Here is a 17697-nt window from a genome sequence, read left to right on the forward strand (position 1 = left end):
GGCCTTATTCACTTTCAGATAGACACACTTACAAATGCCAGTGAATGAAATTTGCATATTTGTAATTTATCACATTTTAGCCGACTTTTCTGTCTCTTTGCGGAAGGTAGAAGTCTGAATAAAAAAGTGGATCAATTATCAACGCGAAACTTCCCTTCTCATATGCAGAAGGCTGCGGTTTGGAAATTAGGAAAGAAAAAAATATCAAAAGTAGGCTGTTTTAAAAACCGTCTTTCTTTTTTTCTTTCTCATTTTTGTCACATCATGGAAAAAAATTGCATATGCCAGCCAGAGTGCGGTTAATGGGGCTACATTGAACCCCTTAAAGGAAGTCAGAAAGTTGGGGAGTCTTAAATACCTTATAAGCAAAGTTTTTTTTATTATTATTATATTTGTGAAATGTAAATCTACAATAAATTGGCAATACGGCGATCAGCGTGCTGTTGCTATGGTAGGATGACGGGGCTGTTTATGAGCGTCTGTTTAGCAGCACACTAACCTTGTTGGAAAACACTACTGGAAAATGACGCCACGAAAATTACTAAAAAAAAGAAATTACATAATTTGCACGTCGGCCTAAAATTATTTATGGGAATTCATAAACTAAAACTCTCTATTAAAGCCCTCTTGAAAGCCACGTTGCATGCCTTGCGATAGGCATATTAACATATGCATGTTGTTCTGGGTTTTCTAAGCCCTCATTCCTTGAAGAACTTTCAGAATATGTGCATTCCCTTGCGATGGGTTCAAACAAAGCAAAATGCATTAATAAAAATATGGGATCCAGGCATTTGAATGAATTGACAGGCAGGGTCTGGATATCTTAGCACTGACACAAAACCGCATACGGTAACTACATGCCTGCCTTGAAATACGAGAGTTTGAATAAAGGAGCAGTAATATTTCATATGGGGCACGCAAAAGCTGGATACAATGCCTCTCATATTAAGAACAATATTCAGTCCATTCTGTGGCGAACAAAGATCATAGCAAGACGTCTTTGAGGCTAATTCAGTCAAAGGCACATTTTGGCTTCCCCCGCGGTAAGGTCAGTGTCGTTGTGTATGGTCCACCAAGGGTGGTATGGGGTTCCACGGCCAAGCAAAGCCAGCTGTCCCTGGTGTAGGGCGACCAATCTGAATTGTTATTCTAAAGCACCAGAGATACTATTGTGGCTAATCGTGAACCCTGTGTTATGAGTTTAAAGTTCAAAGATTCTTCTTTGCCTATAGTTATTTGTATATTTTACGCACAATGCAAGTTTTGTACGGTCAGCTATGGCTTCTAAAGTAACGATTTAACTTTTTTTAAATCCAGATTGTCTTGAAGTTTGCTTTGACCGTGACTTGGAAAAACCAATACATTTCGATTAATTGCTGTAATCGGTCGATTAACCATCATGTCATCATTTACTAAACTAATAATTACAAATGGCGGTAATCATTATCATGATCATCTTATAATAATTAATTTTAAGAGATGTCATGCCTGAGGTTATATAATGTGTTTTTAACTTTCAAGTATAGGTAGGCTATGGGTTGAAATGTTAACTTTGAACAGATGTGCTTTATAACGCTGATCACTAGATAGATAAAAACATAATTTAGCCTGCATAATAATTGCACTAATAAAATAGGATTTCACATATTTTAGTGACCTATTATTATTTATTGAGGAAAAAGCAATGCACTTTTTTTTATAACAACATATCCAAAAACAGAATTCTAAATATGCACATTAAATGCATACAGAAAGCCTCATAGATAAAAGTAACTTGAAATATGGAGGAAAGTCTTGTGCTGAAAGTCTTTTTCCTTAATTCAAGCTTTGGGGTGAAGAGAGGGAGGCCACCTTCAGACGAGCAAAACTCTGCCAGCTTCCCACTTTGCTCTTGTTGGGAGGGCATCCCGTGCGCAAAAACCCAGCTTGCCTTGGTGATGTTTTATTTTCCATGGACCAATGTCATGGCATAACAGTATTTTTTCTGGAGGTAACTGGCGTCTTTTGTTACAAAAGAAAACGAGGAGCTGCCTATGGGGGTCATTCTCTCCTTTTATGCTCAATTGACCAATATTTCTTTCTTTAAAAATCCTGCACGCGTGCGCGCTTTTGTGCACTTGTTTCCCTGGATCCTGTTTGGCTGCTAAGAAGTTAAATGATTCGCAATAGACACCGGTTGCTGTGTCGAGGGTTTCGTCAGTACAAAGGCTGCTGCTTTCGCACCATATGCTTAATGGACACAGCCGTAAAGGCCATAATAAAGGTAAAACGTGGTCTTTTAAAAGTTGGAAAGGTTCCCTTTATTTGATTTAGATGGAGCAGACTACGTGCGCACAAACCAAAGCGCGCCCGGGCATTGACTCGCTCTTTCTTTTCTGAGGCACTGCAGCCACCACGTAGTGTTTCATTACAACATAAGCTTTTCATCACCCGGCTTTGTTCTGAATGAAAGTAATGCTGTGAATTAAAGAAATGACAATATTTTCTATCAGCTTGAAGGTCCAAGAGAAGGGCTCTCAAGCTTGGCAAAAATCAGGCACATCATTCATCATGTCACCCCGCACCTGTGGTCCTGGCATTCAAATTATACAAACCTATTCTTATTAACCTTAATTATTCAAAAACGACACAATGGCTGAAATAGAGCAGGTTGAAGTCTGTTTATTGGTCGTAAATGTCTCTCTGAAGATCTCCAAGGCTCTTTGTTAGTCCCGCGCGGAGACCGCTCTTCTCCTTTCAGACATGAGTAGCCTTGGACTTTTCAGTTTTCAATCGTAACATCTGCTTAATCGTACGGATCAAAATATGGAGACACCAAACATATGCAATGGAGGATTTGTTAAATCCGGGTAATGAGTTATTAACAAGACAAAACAATGGAGCAGGATGGTGAGGGCCTTATGTTAACGGAGTCACTTTACGAAGCACCTCGTATTACCCTTCCCTCTAAACGGAACGCCAGGTGATGGCGAGGCAATCAATGTCCTTGGGAGGCTGCGCTCCGGTCCTTTTTTCTGCACGTGAAACATTGGTGGACATAAATTTAATGGCTTGATCAAGTCAGCGCAATGCGTCTATTGCCTGTGGACTTGGAGGACAAAACAATACTGTTGGCTGGCTCGTGTTGGCGCCCTAAATCCGGGTGGATCATTGAAAATGTCTTTTATTATAACACACGTCATGCTTTACTGTTCCCATATTGTGTCAAGACAAAGGCTAATGGTACATTAAAGACAAGAAAACCATGCCAACACGTCTTGGAGACGTTGTAGACGGAGACGGGCCTCCCTCTTTGCTTGTTTTAAGCAGCTGCTGTCCAGGACCCAGGCGCACAAAAAGAACAAGTTTGAAATACCAGGTGCATCGAAGAGAAACTCGACAGGGACGGATATATTAAAGCTCAGAACACAGTCCTAGCAATAAAGATATCATGGCAATTATCTGCAGACTCAGCACCGTGTAAAACCAGGGGCGCCTGGACAGCCTGTACTTTGAAAAAAAAAAAAAAAAAGAGAGAGAAAAAAAAAAAGTCCCCCTTTCCCGGGGTGCATGATGAGCCTGGCTTTCTCAAGCACCTGTTAGCCTGTGCCATCCCGAGGTAATATTTCTGGACAAATAATTAGTGATATATTTGTTGTATTGAGGATTACGCTGTACCCCCCCAGATGCGACTTGGACATGGGGGATTTAGTAGGCTTTAAAGAGTTTGGGTATCGGGGAATCAACTGGTGTTTGTTCAAGCTGGCAGCTGGCACCCCGATGCCACTGTTGCCATGCACTAATGAAAATGGGCTGGACTCGAAGATTTTCAGTCTTATCCTCCATATTTTTTGCAGGCGATAATCCGAATATGAGCAGATTTAAAGCTTATGAGAATCTTGATAGGCGTTGTTCCCAGCTTAGTGCGCATCGTAAGATTGTTGACACTGATAGTTATAAACCGTGCGTAATCGTTTCACTTTCTTTAATAATTATAGGTGTGGACTATATGGGGCTCATAACTGGTGACGGCGACTGTACTTTTAGCCTATTTTTCTAAAATTTCACTGCGCAAAATCTGTCTGCTTTAACGCACACAGGAAAAGAAATGAAAAAAGAGTGCAAAAGAGTGTTTTTTGTTCACATTTTTTGTCTGTATATAATTAATCAAATCTACACGACTGACCAAACTGCGCAAAGCCTACATGAAATCGCCCTGCTACCCACCGGCATCCACAATCGCAGACTTTGCAATTGAGCCTGTGGGACGTTGGAACACATAATAACGGGTATAAACCTTACAAGCAATAAACGGTCGCCTTTTAAGCTTTGCCAAGCCAAAACCCCAAAGTAACCAAATAGAAACCTGAAAAGATCCAGTGCTTCAGCCTTTTTGTTCCGCTCCATCGGCGCTCTTCTAAAAGATGCTTTAAGGGTTTTGTACTATGCCTGTTTAGAAAAACTCCTTTCACTAGTATAGGATGACAAAATACAATGATAGCCGCATTTTTTTGGTCTCTGTCTTCCCTTAATCAAATTGAATTTTTACCACGGGCAAATAGTTCGCCATAAAATTGCCATAAGACGTTTGGGGTCCTTTATCTTAGTTAAGTCTGACTTGCTAACATTTGACTTTCTAATGAGCATAATGGGATTACATGGTTTTAGTCCTGCGCCCTGGATAGCAGAAATCAACGCGTTTAATGAGGCGCTAACACATGGAAAGGTTGGATTATGTCCATCAGTTTAGATTTAATTTAATTCATTAGGAAAGTTCCCAATAGAATTTGAGGATTATTGTTGACACTAATTAAATAGTCATCTCCATCTTCAATAAACTTACATAACTAAATAGGGAAGTAAATGCATTAGTAACCGCAAAACATTAGTTAACAACAGCAAAAATGTAATTATGCTTCCACTTATTGTATGATAGCATACTCTGCGCACGCCATGTATTAATGAAATGACATATAGAACAAACAAGAACAGACATTATGATGTAAACAAATGAGATTTTAAATGATAGTATTAAATAAATACCTGTGATTCCAGTCAGTCCACCCAAGATATTAGCCTCCAAGAGCTCTTCATGAGTTTACATTGGACATGTGTTTGGGCTACCTCTTAATAACTGCGAGAGCTGACGTAGAGACAACTGGGTACATAGAACCCGAGTGGATACCACGGGAAAATTTTGCCTCTGAGCACCTGCAGTGTACCCAGGCCAACTGCCCAAGGCAAAGGAAACGTCATGCCTCTTTTAGCAATTTGGACCCACACTTTAAAACATACTCGTTCCTCTCCTGTTTAGTTATTTATTTATTTTTCACCCAAACTGTCAGCGTCACAGCGAGGGTCCGTCAGATTTCCATAATGATAAATAGTGACATCTTTCAGCTGTTGTTGCACACCATATCCAAGGCTTCACACCTCACGTTAACGTATCTATTCAGAAACCACGTTTTAGTTACAGTTAATCGCACGATTTTACTCTGGCCTATTCATTGTTGCAGAATAACAGATGACCTGTCTACAAGATATATCATCATATATGCCTACTCTGTTGACATTATCATATTGTAAAAATAGAATTATATAGTACGCCAAAGGATGCATGTTTGTCTAAATTAGTTCATTTTGATATTTTAAACTGATGTTGAGCCTTGAGCAAACTAACAATATATATGTTGGGGGTCCATTTAATGGTAGGAATGGTTTAAATAGGGATATTGGGTCATTGAATGATTCAAACAAATGAGCGTGGGATATCAGACAGATTTATTGAGTCATATCAATATAAATATAGGCAAATATTTTTCGTGTTTCGTTTGTATAAAAATATGTTTTGTTTGACATAAAATCAGTATTAAGTTAGAAAAATATATTACAGCAGAATTAAAGCAATTAAATACAACACAAAATGATTGCCAGTGGCCTTATGTTCAATTCAGACAAAAAAGCTGAAAAACGGATAGTCACAATAATATGTTACAAATAAACAAAATAAATGGATATATCCATACAATTCAATTACACAATGTGTATACAGGATAATAACGGCACTGCCTTAGGAAATACAGTTAAAGGGGGGTTCATTCTCGATGTTGTTTATGGATGATTTCAAGTGCAACTTTCTTGGGTCCTCTGGTGTCCAGACTTTCGCTGTTCTAATGATGTTCTGATCTTTTAACTGCTTCTCATCAGTCCATGAAAGAGAGTGTCCGGCGAGAGGAGGCAACCCGTAGTCTGGGTCATTTGGAGATGGGGATCCTATGAAAAAAAGATAAGAGTTGTTTAAATAATGATGATAACAACAACATTAATACAAATAATAGTAATAATAATAATAATTAATAATAATAATAATAATACACATACTTGTTCCTCTGTGGCAAATGATGACTTTTTTAGGTTGGTTTAAAGTATCACTGTGTGGGTTCCGGATTGGCATGTCGGACTGCACAAGTTCTGCAAGGAAGTTTATGTAGCCGATTGCCAGACGTAAAGTGTCAACTTTTGAAAGTCTCTTCTCGTATGGTAGGGTAGGGATGTGAGATCGCAGTCCCTCGAACGCATCGTTAATGGACTGCATCCTCCGTCGCTCCCGCACATTAGCAGCTTGACGCAACTGTTGCATCTCCACTTCGGATCTCAAGCGCCTCCGCCTCTTCAGTAACAGCCCGTCTCTGTGAGGGGACAGCTCCGAGGTGCTGTCAGCGCATCCGTACGAGAAAGTCGAAGACGACGAGGAAAAGGAGAAGTTGCCAACGTCACAGTAGTCTCCGTCCTGCGCTATCCGACTGTCCTTATAATATTCTTGGATTTGACTGGTGAGGAAATCGACGTCATCGTCCAAAAAGTCGTCTGTGTCCAAGTGATCTCTCGACGAGTGGTCCGTGAAGAAGTCATCGTCGTCGAAATAAGGGGAGGAGAAGGAGTCTAAGCCTGTGAATGGATCCAACACAGTGTCCATTTTTTGTGCTGTGTTGCTGTTGCCCAGTAACAACAATCGCTGACTTTTCGAGCTTTCCTCTTGATGCTCAAGAGTTGGTTCGGTTTGAAAGGCGGCACGCGAGGACTCTTATAACTACATCCATAGTCGCGTGCCATTGACCGTAAACGCCAGCCAATCAGCGCAAAGCATCCCCAGCGTCCGCAGCCGATGCAGCTCACCTTAGGATAAGGCATGTTAACAGGCCACCCCCCTCAGTACACGCCCCCTGAGCCCAAAACACCGAGACAGGACATGCTCCTAAATTGTCAACAAAGCGCCTGCCTATATTGACAACTGTATCAGAAATAATCTCTCCGTCAGTGTCCCAGTCAAACCTCAATAAATGACCAGAATGAGGTAAAACATTTTCCTTGTATTTTTGTTTTTAAATAATTTTATATCGGCTTACATAGACTTCAATCCACCTAAATGACAGAAATGTGTGGTTTTTCAGCACACTACTTTATGATACAAAATTATACAGGAAAACCAAATGTATGCTATATTTATATAACTGCAATGCACGAATATTTAAAATGAGCCTAAGTAGCCTATATCATTCATTTCCTACCAATTTAACAGTTATTGTGTGGTATCTGGTAATGTCTCGGCTCTTCGTATGTTAAACAAACAGACAGCAGTTAAGGGACATGGTGTGCCTTCTTTATTATTGACACTTAAATGTTAGTTTTGTCTGCCCGTTTGTCTTTCTTCCATTAACTGTGAGTGCATAAAGTGCACCCAGTCATCACATGTAATGAAGGGGTCAGGGAGGTAGATATGCCTACTGTTGACCCCGTCACCTTGAGGCTCCTCTTAAAGCAGGTAACAATTCAAGCGCTCACCATTCGCGTGCGCGAAGCCCCTTCCATCGGCCTCTTAATTATCAAGACATGCAGCTATGTTAAAGCCCCCATTGGTTGTCCACGAGGTCCATACAATACAGCACAAACATTTGTGTATGAGTGATGTCAGTGAAAGGAGCTGTCATTTAAGAGGCAGAAAGGGTAAAGAATAGGTCTCTCATCAATCACGGGCTGTAGGATGTCTGGCCGCACGTTTGTGTCAAAGCAGTGGACACTCGCCTGTTCAAGAAACAATCACAAGAATAAGGCGAGAGCTCCAGTGGTAAAGCGAAGGCGTTTTCAGCTTTCAATACGAACAACCTATAGTCACACTGCGCGCATCTTCTTCAACAGACGGAAAAATATTGAAAGGCAAAACAAACATAAAAACGACTCTCACTGACTGAATGAAGATTGTGCGCCGTTTGGAAAATGAGAATTTATGCAGAATGAGAAATTAAACCATTGTCTCTCAATTTTCTGAAAAAGCTAGTTACAATTTAACACAGATATTCAATGTGAAAATTCATTGAAAGATGTTGGTGTTATTTATACAGGTAGTTCCACAAACCAAAAAGCAGTTTTCAGTGAAGAATTATAAATAAATATCACACACATACACGCCTTGAAAAATTATGATTTATTAAATTGGGTTAACTTAAAAACACGTATTCTGTATAAATCCTGCTTTAAAATAATGTTATAATTATGAAATTATTAAATAGCCTATCTGTAAAAATAGCAGCAATTATTATTATTGAATTAAAGTACATTTAAATAAATACTGCAGTTCAATTAGTTGGAACCACCACACTTTTGAACGCCAAATTCCCATAGATTTAAAAAAAAAAAAAAAAGGAGTTGTCATAAATAAAGTGGGTGGTTTTCTTTTACCACGAGACATCATTAAGTCCTTGAATAAACAAGAGTAAATATACCAGCGGAGAAACGACAAGCAGCGGGTATGGTTTTATTATGTAGAGGGCTGGTACTGGCGTTAAGAGCAGTGTGCCTCTCAGTGGTCGCCAATGAGGAGGTTTGTAAGACACCTCACAACAAATTATGCTGGTACCTGAGATGCTAACTGGTTGGAGCCTATAAACAACCCTTATTCTCTGCTGTTCAAATAAAGATGGAGGGGGTCACTTTGTTAGTTAAAGGGAAAAGGGGTCTGGTGAGTGTATGGTTGTTGCACCCCGCTGCAAGCTGCAACGCGAGGGACAATCCGTGGGAATCACACCACTTGCGCGCTCTGCACTCAAAGAGACCCACTGCCGGCAGTCAATGAACAGAGCAGCCGTACAGCTTGTATGCTAAAACGCGTATTTAGAATATTAAAAAAGGTATTGATAAATGACTTTTTTTTTTTTTTTTGGAAGAGGACCGTTATTAATTTCTTGCTTGAAAGTTTAAAAGTGGACGAGGAGCAAACACATCAGAACGTGTTTCTCCCCAAAAAATGTCTCAGTTCAATTTCAATAGGCATATACGAGTAATGATTTTGTTTTTCATCAGGTTATGTAACATAAGAAAAGTCACTGAACGACTATTTACTCAAGAGCACAAAGTTCACGTTCAAGTGCATATAAACTCTCCATGATTTGAAATGGTGCACCTGTGGAGCGGCACAAGTGGCACCTGAACGCGCACCGGTTGTTCAGCAAGGCGAGTCATTCAGCCATTAAGCACAGACAGGACCGTGACCGTCACCTTTGCGCTATCAATTAAGCAATGTCACATATCTCAGCGACCGCGGCTGCAGACCTTGGGCTGGCCTGGGAATAGCAACACATGGATTTTTGAACAGATATTACAACGATGAGCGTTATAAATCAGGCGTCTTATTTCACGTCATGGTGCATTTCAATTCATGAGGCAAGTAAAGACTGCAAGCAGCAAGAACCGACGCGTTACAAATCTTAAAAACTATGGATAATAATAATTATGATATTTATTATTATTATTAATGATAAAACATTAATTTTAATTAATGTTTATTAATTATTAAACTCCATTAAACATATTAATTATATGTTTATGGTAAAACATATAGGCCTATGATAAGTTATGACAACATGTTTTACATTGTTTTAACTCATCAAAATACATTTTTTATATAAGTTATACAAGATTCAACTCATTTTTAAGTCAGTTTAATGTAATTTAAGCTTTAATGACTTAAACATTCAAGTTTTCCAAGTGTTTTTTTTTTTTTTTTACAGTGCACAGTTGAAACATTTTGGATTAGGGAGAGGAAAAAGTTAACAGATTTTCAATTTATTTCAGTGGAAATCGCTACTAATCCGTTTAATCTTTGTGTCAAACAGGATTAGAGAAAGGATTAAATCTAAAGACAGATTAAATGAATCAATCAATTACAATAATTGGACTACTTAACAAGGTAAGGTTGAAAGGTGTTCCAAGCCTTGAACCGACGATATTTTAGAGGACATGATTTTTGACTTTGCGTCCCTGGAAGACACTTTCTTGCCATAAAAAAAAAAAAAAAAAAAAACCTATTTTCAGCAACAAATAGCCAACAATTGTTGAAACAAAAGCCACACAATGTGATTGGCACTGGTCCTCGCGTGTTGGGTAATGTAAAACGATAAAAGGCACCACACTTTGTCGACGCGCCTGTCAAGTGGCTTTTATTGTTTCTACACTTTACATTTATTGACCTAGTATTCAAAAAGGTTGACTGGTAGACAACTATTGACTACAGGAGCCTTGCGTTTTCACGGCCTCTTTGAAGGGTCATAGATGTTAGGAACGCAAGCTGCAGAACACTGGGGATCCCTGGGAATCCAGCCACATGCGCCAGAGCAACAGGAGCAGCAACAGCGCAATGAGCGCTCGTCCTCCAGCTTGCCAGACAAATTAGAACGGTAGTGGTGGGGTGTGGAGAGATTCCTGCATTCACAGCGATGAACAAATAAAGCGCTCTTTCTTAAGTGTCACATCACACGGGGACACATTGTCCCCTCATATTTAAGACAGGCAATGGTTTCATTCAAATTTCAGCAAAAACTCGGTATATCCTCTGAATGAAAGATATAGGCTACTTCATCGAATATAGGTAGCTATAGTTAGTTCACTTCGATTAAACCCATATTTAATGACGACTCATATTTGATCCTAGATTAACAGCATCAATTTCATGGATCTGGAACTGGGAAATGTAGTTAGAAGCGTAATCATAATCCTCTCAAAAGCGTAAACAGCACCTATAAAAGTGTAATGGGCTATAGCCTTGTTTTTATTACGTTTATCCTCGCGGAGATTAAGAAGATTATTGATTCACTACATCCTAGACTAATTGATTTTTCCTGCGTTAATCTGAAAATATGGCAGCCCTTAGGCTGTTTCAGATTAGTGAGGTGTTTGAGTAGCGTCCAGCAAATAAACCTCATAGGAAAAGGGGAGCGCGGGGGTGCAGGGTGGTCCTCTTGAGGCTATGGCCCAGTGCATTAGTCCTATTTCTCTTCATCATTCATTGTGCAAAATAGTGAACAACAAATAATATTACATCACGACAACCTTACTACGACAAACTTGATTAACAGTTAAAAAAAAAGAAGAAAAAAAAAGAAGAAGATGATTCTGTTCGGATTATCTATTGTAAAAATGTCTACTATGGTGAAAGAAATAAAGTCCTCAACAGTGCTTCACAAAACAGTTTCACAAACCAGAAAGCAAACAGTTCATTAAGTTTAAGCAGACCGTATTAATGCATCTTTTCGGGAGCTGTCACGTCCAAAGGTGCTGAACTAGGTAGGCTACAAATTCCGCAATAACTCTATAGCCTCGTCTACCATACACACGAAAATACTGCCAAAATATGAAATGCATGATTTTTTTAATTGAAACATTAGAACTTATAAGACAAATAGGCTATTATTAAAATTAATTAATTTCCTGTCAAATTTGGCCAATCACATCACGTTGCCGAGTTTCGCCAGATTTGAGCAAGTGGCTACCGAGAACCAACACAATACCATAACTGTTTCATCGTAGAAAAGTGAAGAAAAACGCCTTTATAGTTGAATGATGCACAAAATAAATTAATTTCATTGGACGCACGGCCTTTGACATCAAAGATATAGCAAGGATTCCCGCTCAATTTTCAAAATTGATAAGCCTATTTATTTCACTGTCCAATGCGAATTTAAGCAATTTTTTATCCTCAAATTAATCTTCAAATCCCTATGGTGTAAATACATTAATACCATCCACATCTATTAACGTATAGGCCTACGTTTTTTACCATTTCAATTTGAAAACATGTCGTTTACGATCTACTAATAGATTTCTGAACATAATGAACTGAGATGTAGCACTGTAAAAAATTATATTCATGATTTATTATCACAACTTTTTATCTTTTGCCAAATCAACTTAGATAATGAATGTGGTTCAGATAACATAATATTTTGAGTGTATGTTAATTAAACCAATCTCCTTCATTGTATTAACTCAATTTTTTTATTTAAACAAACTCAAAATTTTAAGGCAACCAGGTAACTTACTTTTTTACGTTAAACCAACAATAACTTTTTTCAGTGTACGTGTGTGCATAAGCAATTTACTGCATTTACGAGAGCCACATATATTTTTTGCAAAAACGTAGGCTATAGGCTAATTAGGACCTAAAGTTATAGCGATTTAAGCCATTAAGAATGTGCTATAGCTTTAAGGTTATGAACATTTATTTTACTTTGTTTGTCACTGTCAGTTCAACAAATGTTGCCTTCTAGAATCATGGAATTTCATTTTAACTTTTTCTTTTGTGTGTGTGTGTGTGTGTGTGTGGTGGTGGTGGGGGGGGGGGGGGGGTTATCTAACGTTAAGAATAGGCAACTTGAAAAAAATGGTAGGGACAGACATATAGGCTGGCTTTGCAGTTATTCATTAAGGCCGTATCCATGCGTCTAATCATGGCAACAATAAGCATATTGATGATGATGCTGCTCAGAGTGCTGTCAGACATATCACAGAGTTTATCACACAGATATCACACTGTTTTTGCGGTTTTCTTGCAGGTGACTGCATGACTGTTCTATAATGATGCTTTTGGGAGTCAGTCAGCAATAAGATGATTCCTCCGATCTTTTTTACTTTAGACTATGGGGTCGATCTGTTTAACTATACTTTAATAAATAAAAATATATATTCAAGTTTTTACACATATATCTTACCCATTAACATAGCATAGTTAGTATAGGCCTTCCTAACTGAAGAATGCGTTTTATGTGCGAGATGGTACAAGGTGCATGAGAGCAACAAGTGCTTTGTTGCTGGATCCTCAGTGACGCCTAGTGTTGGAAGAGGGCATTGTCTCTGTTTCCGTAAATTACTTTACATTCAATAATATCGAAATAAACACAAATGTCAGGACGGGACATTACGATGATTGAAAACTAAAGATTTCATGCATGATCATCTAGTAGGGTCACACTGCAAAAAGCGGATGGGGAAACGTTCCTGATCACCTGATCCCATACATAATTCATACTGGTAAGCTATCATTCTTTTTTTTTTTTTTTTTTTTGCACGTACGATTTGAGGAATGATATTAGCTTTGCAAGTAACACTGATGATTGTTTTCAAACAGGATTCCCACATTCCCCTTCCTCCAGGCAGTCATCAACATTTTGCTAACACCTCAAAAGCTATAGTAAATTTGCTGACCGAAACTTGCTGTAAAGATATCCTCCACCTCATGCATTCCATTGCTCATGTAATAGGCCTACTGAAATTCTTGTCATTGGCCTAGTTCCTATATTTATTTGGTGATAGCGAACGAGTGTAATTTCTCTTTACAGCGTCTCCTTTTGTTCGAACTAGGTAATTGCCTTAAAAACGACATTACAGTCAGTCACGCTAAAAATAAATACAATATAAATGTAAGTACTGAAGTTTTACTATTTTTGTTACTGCATAAGCCAAATGACCTATTTAAAATTCATTCATTGCAAACCTAGGCCCAACCAATTCATCTAAAAGTTTAGTTCACCTTCCCATCATAATATTGCAGCCCCCCCAAAAAAGGTATATAGGCCTATATCGTTTGTCTACGTTTTGTAATACATGTCAAGACATAAAGTTTCAAGAATTTATTCTTTGTTCATCGTATGTATGCACATATAATGTTTATACATACAGTACAACATATTCACAATATGAGTGGCATGACAGAACACTAAACAGAATCAAAACCGTATAAAATAAATCCTAATTAGATAAAACAAATAAATAAGTACATAAATAAATAAATAAATAATAGTATAAATCATATATATATATATCTATATCTATAGGACTCAAATTGTGTCTGCATGCTTACAGGAACATCCTCATCATATAGACTAAAATAAGAACAAGGGGCTTTGATATTGTACATGAGTTCATGAGGCTACTTGACTTCAACCAACAGAAAAATTCAAAGATTGTGTTAACCAATAAAATTAGGAAGCACTTTTATAGACTCGCGCACACACACACACACACAGGCTCTCACACACACACACACACCTATTTACCATACATATACATACATTCTTTAAAACAGACTCACACCTGTGTGCATTTAACACGCAAACACGCTCACAAATACACGCGTAAAACATCACCACTGGAGACCCTGAATTTGCTGCAATCACTTCATCTCTGTCTTTTCCTGAGAGTTTAACGCTAGCTTAGCTCACCCGACATGGCCGATCAGGCAGTCACACGGTCCTCTCAGAGTCACAACCCTTTTGAGCACAAAGCTTACAAAAACATCCCCCTGTGCCCCAACACAGTATTAAAACACACATTAAATTAAGTCACTGTAATTGCTACTGGAAAGACATAATCTTGTGAACGATGATGAAAAGCTTGCATTTTATTAGAACTCCCTTTCTAGTGTCATTTTTTGCAGTCGTCTCATTGATGTACCTGTACTTGTCTACATAAAAATCCACAGAAGGCCCCAAATCTATGTTAGAAAAATGATTAGTAGGTTTATTAGTATTTTATACACTAAAGAATATAATAATGTGCCTAAATGTCCCACAGATGGCTAAAGAGGTTTTAAAATAAGAAGAACTGTTTAAGAGTGGCCAAGCGTTCACAATAGCAAGCATCAGAATGACAAGAAACAGAAATGGCTACAGAATAGTGAAGGCAATTGTTCATTAGCAATGAATCAGTTTACAGAATCTCTACATCAAAATAATGTAGAAACATGAGAATTTTATATGAGTATTGCTTTTAGCTTCAAATACCCTGTAATGTGGTAATAATTTCCCAATTGAACTACAAAAAAAAAGAGCAAGGGCAGGGGTGGAAGTGAAAAAATTGCAAAACGTTCTGCTCTTCTGAGAAAAACAGAAATGCTAGAAGACAACAGGATACAGTATTTCTAGATGGTAAGATGAACAGAGAGAGAGAGAGAGATAGAGAGGGAGGGTTTACCTACTTCACATGGCTAGGAACATAATTCACTATGATCACATCTCTTCAGATCATCAGATTAAGACAGTGTGTGAAAGAGGGAGACAGATGGGAAAGACTGCGGAGAAGTAAAACATTAAACCTGCTATAAAATTCCTTCAATCCTCAAGGGAAAAGGTGCAGGCAGATTATATTACAAACCCCCAGCCCATTCCACTCAGAGTGAATACGCTTATGTTTATTATTCGTCATAAATCTGTGTAGAGCTGTTAAATGATAAAGTATATATGTGCGTATATGCACACGTTTATCTACATGGAGAGCGAAGGTCAGCCGATGGCTCTGAGAGAGGTCGCTATGCATGTGATTGCAAACAAACTGTATGTAACCACACATGCATAAAAACAAAAAATATTATATATAAGTGGCTGAGCTCCAAATGGCGTGTGTGCAAAGGATCTAATTCAGGGTAGACATATTTAATGTGACGTGAATGAAAGCGAGGCTGTAGAGGAACAGTTAGGCTGTTGATGATAATTTAGTGGTGTAAAGAAATGCTGCTGTAATCTAAAAAAAGGGTCAATAGTTATATGTATAGAATTAAGCACTGCAACAAAATCATTCTTAATGAGTATTTTTACCCTACTTTCCAGTTAAAATATTTAGAAATTCTTGAAACAAGATACATTGAGAAGCAACACTGTACAAGACATAAAATAATTTCAGAGAATGCATCTTTTCTTTTAACTTTTTCTTTTAAATATGAACACGTTTAAACAATCTGTGTTGTTAGACAAAAAAGTTCGGGGTCACTAAGATGCTCTTTTTATGAAAGAAAAGAATACTTTTATTCAGCAAGGATACATTACATTATTCAAAAGTAAATCAATTTGTAATGTTGCAATATATTTCTATTTTAAATAAATGTTGATAAATATGAACTTTCTATTCATCAAAGAATCCTGGAAAAAAAATGTGTTACTGTTCGCACAAAAATATTAAGCAGCACAACTGTTTTCAACACTGATAATAATAAGAAATGGTTCTTGAGCACCAAATCAGCACATTAAGACTGATTTCTGGAGGATCATGTGACACTGAAGACTGGAATTATGATGCTGAAATTCAGAATATATTAAAATAGAAAAGTTATTTTAAATTGTAATAGTATTTCACAATATTACCGGTTTTACTATATATTTATTAAATACATTAAGCCTTGGTGAGCATAAGAGACTTACTTACTGATCCCAAACATTTGAATGATAGTGTAAATTCAAGATACAATCTATGAAAACAAGTATTAATATTTTATGCAGTGTTGCTTGTCAAAGAAAAAATGAAACTTGATTTAAGGAACATTTTGACTGGAAACAAGGTCCCTTCAGTGAATCTCATTTCCACCACTGCATGTTCAGGATGTTTCATTGGTTGTACTTTTTTTCAGAAACCCTGAAAAAAAAGTTTCCAGCGGACAAAAACATGTGAAAATTAACTAACAATACAACCTACAGCTTCGCTTTCATTTTCAGAAAATTAAATAAGGCGTTATTAAGTCCTGACTGAAGTCTTGGGTGTCATAGAAATATGATGTATCTATGTTGGATCCCATTTTTTAAATAACGAAAGGTCAAATTACAACTACTGTGCTATCATGGTGCTGGTGTATGTCTCTCCTAATATACAGTGGTCTTAGCATTAGGCAAATATAGATCTGTGTGACGTGTTGTGCTCATGGCAGAATTCATGTGTGAGTGCGTTTTCATGTTTAGCAGTTTCATAGTCTGGTCTGGGCCTCAGGTATATAGATCTCGATGCTGTCTGCGCTCTCTGTGGCCGAGTTCTGCCGCACAGAAGCGGCTCGCTTGGCCGCCATCAAGCGCTTGCGCGCCTCCTGACGCTGCTTCTCGGTGCTCTCCAGCGAGCGGTCTCTGGCCAGGGGAGGGTGGCCTTTCGGGGGTTTCTTTGGCACTGGGGGAGGCAGCCGTCTCTCCTGAACAGGGATGACAAACAGTCAGTTAGCCGCCGCGGCGGGCGGAGAAAGACGAGCGGAGACAGCAATATGGCACACCTGCACACAGACAGTGCTAAGGCCAGCCGCGGCTCCGCGGCCGACTGCGTGCGGTAAGAGAACGGCCCGGCGAGGGTGAGAGGTTGGGGGCCGCTGCCCCCATGGTGCGTGCCAGATGGAATGACTTCTGAAAACAGCTCACTGTCAAACAAACAAACAAACAAAACAAACATGAAGAGGATGTCAGGAAATTAAGAGTGAGTGAGAGAAACATTCACAGTCACATTAGACCAACAGACCGACATGAGGCACAGGGAGGTAAGAGCAACACTTTATAATCGTTCACAATAATATTGTGGATTTTGGAGGTTTGTTATAGCCAGCGCCCACCCCTGAATGCATAATACCACACTACAGAAGCAACAGAT

At 38.5% G+C, this 17697-nt stretch overlaps 2 protein-coding genes across 4 annotated transcripts in view; both read right to left on the reverse strand.

Annotated features, from left to right (window-relative positions):
* Positions 1 to 5743: 5743 nt before the first annotated feature.
* On the reverse strand, positions 5744 to 7034 carry ptf1a (pancreas associated transcription factor 1a). The gene is made up of 2 exons (XM_084412218.1): positions 6361 to 7034; positions 5744 to 6252 (listed from the first exon to the last, which is right to left on the reverse strand). The coding sequence occupies exons 1-2, from the start codon at positions 6953 to 6955 to the stop codon at positions 6050 to 6052; spliced, it is 798 nt and encodes a 265-aa protein (XP_084268344.1). The 5' UTR covers positions 6956 to 7034; the 3' UTR covers positions 5744 to 6049.
* A 6985-nt stretch (positions 7035 to 14019) lies between these two features.
* The window catches only part of dlgap1a (discs, large homolog-associated protein 1a), a 133071-nt gene continuing 129393 nt past the window's right edge, over positions 14020 to 17697 (reverse strand). For all 3 annotated transcript variants that reach the window (XM_084411108.1, XM_084411107.1, XM_084411106.1), the window contains one exon: positions 14020 to 17251. In XM_084411108.1, the coding sequence (XP_084267234.1) occupies positions 17036 to 17251 (216 nt within the window). In that variant the 3' untranslated portion in view covers positions 14020 to 17035. The remainder of the gene's footprint in view (positions 17252 to 17697) is intronic.

This window comes from Rutilus rutilus (genome assembly GCF_951802725.1).
Source record: "Rutilus rutilus genome assembly, chromosome: 6".
Taxonomy (NCBI): Eukaryota; Metazoa; Chordata; class Actinopteri; order Cypriniformes; family Leuciscidae; genus Rutilus; species Rutilus rutilus.